At 62.1% G+C, this 5200-nt stretch overlaps 1 protein-coding gene across 1 annotated transcript; it reads left to right on the top strand.

Moving 5' to 3' along the window:
- The first annotated feature begins 1099 nt into the window (after positions 1–1099).
- On the top strand, positions 1100–4997 carry LOC144955260 (uncharacterized). Its single transcript, XM_078885539.1, has 2 exons — positions 1100–1288; positions 3709–4997. Exon 2 carries the CDS (start codon positions 4083–4085, stop codon positions 4986–4988), a length of 906 nt encoding a protein of 301 aa, XP_078741665.1. The 5' UTR covers positions 1100–1288; positions 3709–4082; the 3' UTR covers positions 4989–4997.
- Positions 4998–5200: the final 203 nt, after the last annotated feature.

Raw genomic sequence — 5200 nt, 5'->3', positions numbered from 1 at the left:
CCGCGTCTCCCCGCGTCTCTCACCACATCTCCCCCGCGTCTCCCCGTGTCTCCCCGCGTCTCCCCGCGTCTCCCCGTGTCTCTCACCACATCTCTCCCGCGTCTCCCCGTGTCTCCCCGCGTCTCCCCGCGTCTCCCCGTGTCTCTCACCACATCTCCCCCGTGTCTCCCCGTGTCTCCCCGCGTCTCACCACATCTCTCCCGCGTCTCCCCGTGTCTCCCCGCGTCTCCCCGCGTCTCCCCGTGTCTCTCACCACATCTCCCCCGCGTCTCCCGTGTCTCCCCACATCTCCCAGTGTCTCTCCCCGCGTCTCCCCGCGTCTCCCCGTGTCTCCCCGTGTCTCCCCGCGTCTCACCACATCTCCCCCGCGTCTCCCCGTGTCTCCCCGCGTCTCCCCACATCTCCCCGCGTCTCCCCGTGTCTCTCCCCCACCCCGCCCAGGTTGAGATCAAGCTCCTGAAGGATCAGATCTCTCGTCTGTCTACGCCGTCACGAAGCCCGCGACCTCTCGCTCACCACAACGCTCACCACAACGCTCACCACACTCCTCACCACCCCCACGCTCACCCGCTCACCCCACCAATGCACGCTCACCGCGCCTTCCACGCTCACCAGCACTCACCGCAGCAGCAGCAGCAGCAGCCGTCACCGCCACCACCACCGCAGCAGCAGCAACAATCGCACGCTCACCAACTCGCTCACCACCACGCTCACCACCACGCTCACCACCACGCTCACCGCTCGCCAACGCGGCCGCCCGAACCCTGCGGCGGATGCGTGGGTGGTGGTTGTGGTGGTGGTGGTCTGAGTGGTGGTGGTTGTGGTGGTGGTGGTCTGAGTGGTGGTGTGGGTGGTGGTCTGGCTGGTGGTGGTGGTGGTGTGGGTGGTGGTCTGAGTGGTGTTGTGGGTGGTGGTCTGGCTGGTGGTGGTGGTGGTGTGGGTGTGGGTGGTGGTCTGGGTGGTCTGGGTGGTGGTCTGGGTGGTGGTCTGGGTAGTGGTGTGAGTGGTGGTGTTGGTAGTGGTCTGGGTGGTGTGGGTGGTGGTCTGGGTGGTGGTGGTGGTGGTCTGGGTGGTGTGGGTGGTGGTCTGGGTGGTGTGGGTGGTGGTCTGGGTGGTGGTGGTGGTGGTGTGGGTGTGGGTGGTGGTGGTAGTGGTCTGGGTGGTGTGGGTGGTGGTCTGAGTAGTGGTCTGGGTGGTGTGGGTGGTCTGGGTGGTGTGGGTGGTGGTCTGGATGGTCACTCAGTTTGGATCACAGAGGACGTTCAAGAAAAAATCACGTTTTGGAAAGGTAAAGACACACACACACAGACACACACACACACACAGACACACACACACAGACACACACACAGACACAGACACACACACAGACACAGACCCAGCAGGTGCCACGGGTCGACTGACTGAGATGACTGGCTGATGCACCACCTGTGCCCCCTACTGTGCCAACTTGCTGTGCTTTAGCCACCCGGCGCTCCGCTCGTTGTTGTGAGCGTCGCTCCTCCGCCCTCCGTTGTTGTTGGAGGGCGACTGCCTCCAACTGCCCAGTAGCCTCAAGGTGCACCTAGCCTGGCACTGCCCAGTAGCGTCCTTCACGAGCCTCCTCCACTGAGGCCGATCTTGACACCGCTGGTACCAGTCATCGGCAAGTCCACTCAGCTCCACGTCCTCCTGTACCACATCACTCCATCTCTTCTCTAGCCCGTGCCGCGCCCGTTTAGCCCCCTCGATCCGGCCGAATTAAAGCTGTTTAGGCATGCGGTGGCTGGGCATGCGGGCTACATGACTCAGCCAATGCAGCTTTGCCTGCCGGAGGAGCTCACCGATGGGACTTTGTCCAGATCTTTCAAGGATTTGTGAGCTCCTCACACAATCCAGCCTAATGAAACCCAGGATGGATCGTAGGCAGGCCAGCCTAAATGTTTCTAACCGGCGAAGATGTTCCATTAGGGGGGGGTCCATGTTTTGCAAGCGTAGAGAAGGGAGGGAATGACCGTGGCCGAAAAGACCTGAAACTTTGTGTGGAGCGACAGACCAGGTAGCTTCCACACAGCGTTATGCAACCGATGAAAAGTAATGCCGCTCGACTGATTCGGAGTTAGACTTATGATTTCAAACTGGAGCCGGTCATGAGCACACTGCCCAGGTATGGGAAACTCTCCACTCTCTCCACAACTGCCCCATCACCGATTGGGAGTTGGGTGGGTGGAGTGTCCGATGGTACAAAATACCCAGGCAGGTGCTTAGTTTTGGTGGGGATGATGGTAAGGCCCCACCTCTTAGTGGCAAACTCCAGGTTCAGCAGCAGCGTCTCCAACTCCTCCTCTGAGTGAGCAGCAATTACCAGATCATCGGCATACGTAACGTGGTTGACCAATAGGGAGCCATCCCTTGACCGCACCCGGGCATTGATCAGCCTCCTGTTGTATCTGTATGAGATCGAAATTCTTCTGGTACAGCTATTGAAGGCTTCACGAACTACGTGGTCGAAATAGATGTTAAATAATGTTGGAGCCAGAGGACATCCCTGTCGCACCCCAAGTTGAACAGGGAATGGCTCCGACTCCCGGCCACGTAGTTTTACCCGGGCCCGCTCACCATCATGAAGGTCCTTAATGATCGTGAGCAGAGGGTCAGGGACTCCGAAAGCACGAAGAACAACCCAGAGCCCAGGCCTACTGATGGTATCATAGGCCTTGACCAGGTCAATAAAGCAGAGATGTAGGTCTTGTTGGAATTCCCTACATCTCTGCTGTAGCAGACGGACAGAAAATATGGCATCTGTGCAGGACCGCCCTTTCCTGAAACCGCATTGGGGCTCCGCAAGCCTCTCCTCAGCGTGCTTGGCAAGGCGATGTTGAATGATCCTTGCCAGGACTTTTCCCGGCACACTGAGGAGTGAGATGCCCCTGTAGTTGTTACAGTCTGTGCGGTCCCCCTTCTTAAAGAGGGGGACCACCAGGGCATCCTTCCAATCCTGCAGAGCCCGTTCAGTGACCCAGACTGTTGTTATGATGGCAGCATTTCGCTTGGGAGATCATCTCACACACACACAGACACACTCAGACACACAACAACAACAACAACCGCCATTCGCCACTAAGTGGCGGTGACGTCACCACGACGCTTGTGCCAGGCCATGTGCACCTTGAGGCTGCCACGTGAAGTGTCGAACGCCCGCTGGCAGGAGGTCACGGGGCAGACCCAGCAGGTGCCACGGGTCGACTGACTGCGATGACCGAGATGACTGGCTGATGCACCACCTGTGCCCCCTACTGTGCCAACTTGCTGTGCTTTAGCCACCCGGCGCTCCGCTCGTTGTTGTGAGCGTCGCTCCTCCGCCCTCCGTTGTTGTTGGAGGGCGACTGCCTCCAACTGCCCAGTAGCGTCCTTCACGAGCCTCCTCCACAGAGGCCGATCTTGACACCGCTGGTACCAGTCATCGGCAAGTCCACTCAGCTCCACGTCCTCCTGTACCACATCACTCCATCTCTTCTCTAGCCCGTGCCGCGCCCGTTTAGCCCCCTCGATCCGGCCGAACAAACGATGTTTAGGTATGCGGTGGCTGCCCAGCCACTGTACCACATGCACAGACAGACAAACTCCGCCCCCCCCCCCCCACACACACACACAACGGACGATCACCCATCAGCGGATAGACCCTGACCCCCCCACCCCTTTCACCCCCCACCCTCCCCCCACCTCCAGGCTCCTCTGCCCACCGTTCGACCCCGTCTCTCGCCACGGCCTCCATACAAACACCGACCTGTTTCTGGCCTCCCTCACCACCTCCTCCTCCTCCTCCTCAACTCTCTCCACCACCATCTCGTCAACCTCCTCTGCTCCTGCAATCTCCTCCTCACCACCACCACCATCACCACCACCCGCTTACCGGCACGGCCGTAGATGGCACGGCCGACGAAAACCGCCACATCTCTCGGCGACACCACCACCAACAACAACAACAACGACAACAACATCAACAACAACAGCCCTCGCCTCCATCTTCGCCGACGCACCCCGGCAACTTCCACATCACCGGACGGGCACCGTGCCGACCGCCCACTCCGGGCTTTGCCGGCATGCCCGCTTTTGCCGACAACACCGGCGACAACACCGACAACGATTCCAGCGACGTCCCTCCGCCAATCTCCGGCCGCGTTTTCGCCGCCGCTCCTTTCCCCGTCTCGTTCTTCGCCAACGCCGACGCCGACAACGGCCACGGCAGCCACGTGACGGCAACGGTGATCCCCGACGCCGAGCCGTGCCCGCTGTCATACCACGTCACCGGACACATCCCCCGGCGTCGATCGGAGCCTCACCTCAACGCCGCGGCCGGCCGCCGCCGCTGCCGGCGTGGACTTTATGACGACGACGACGACGATGATGAGGGCGGCACGGGAGAGCCGGGAGAGCCGGGAGAACCGGGAGAGCCGGGAGAGCCGGTGACCGACGGGGGTGTCTACGGCTACGGCTACGGCGCGGCTAACCGGCAGCGACCGTTCGCACCGCCCTGCGACCTCCGGGACTTTCGTATCACCGGGCAAACGCCGATGGCGTCGGCATCGTCGTCGGTGCCGCGACAGCTCCATCGTCGGCGGCGCGCTGAGTCTGCCCGGCAGACGTGGGGCGCCGGCGCCGGCGATGATGATGATGATCCGGCTTCCGCGCCGGAGAACTGCTCCTCTTTCTCCACCGGCAACGCCACCACCACCGCCGCCACCACCGCCACCACCGCCACCACCACCACCGGCACCACCGGCACCACCACCGCGGCCGTGCCCAAGTCCCCCACGGAGCCCGGCGGTTCGGACTCCCTCCCCGAAGATTCGGCCGCTTCCTCGGAAGGCGCCGCCGGTACCGCCGCTGCCGGTACCACCGGCGCGGTGCAGGTGCCGTTTCTCCAGCAGGAGGTTTGCATCGTGAAGGTTCGCACCGTCCACTCGGCAACGCGGTTGCCGGTGATGCCGGCATGGGGCCTGCCGTAGGCCTTGGGGCCTTCCGTAGGCATGGAGCCTTCCGTAGGCCTCGGGGCCTTCCGTAGGCCTTGGGGCCTTCCGTAGGCATGGAGCCTTCCGTAGGCCTCGGGGCCTTCCGTAGGCATGGAGCCTTCCGTAGGCCTCAGGGCCTTCCGTAGGCATGGAGCCTTCCGTAGGCCTCGTGGCGGTCCGTGGGGCGTGGGGCCTTCTGTAGGCCTTGG

The sequence above is a fragment of the Lampetra fluviatilis genome, unplaced genomic scaffold (genome assembly GCF_964198595.1).
Source record: "Lampetra fluviatilis unplaced genomic scaffold, kcLamFluv1.1 SCAFFOLD_688, whole genome shotgun sequence".
Taxonomy (NCBI): domain Eukaryota; kingdom Metazoa; phylum Chordata; class Hyperoartia; order Petromyzontiformes; family Petromyzontidae; genus Lampetra; species Lampetra fluviatilis.
The sequence above is the reverse complement of the archived record's forward strand: the minus strand, read 5'-3'. Positions and strand labels throughout refer to the sequence as shown.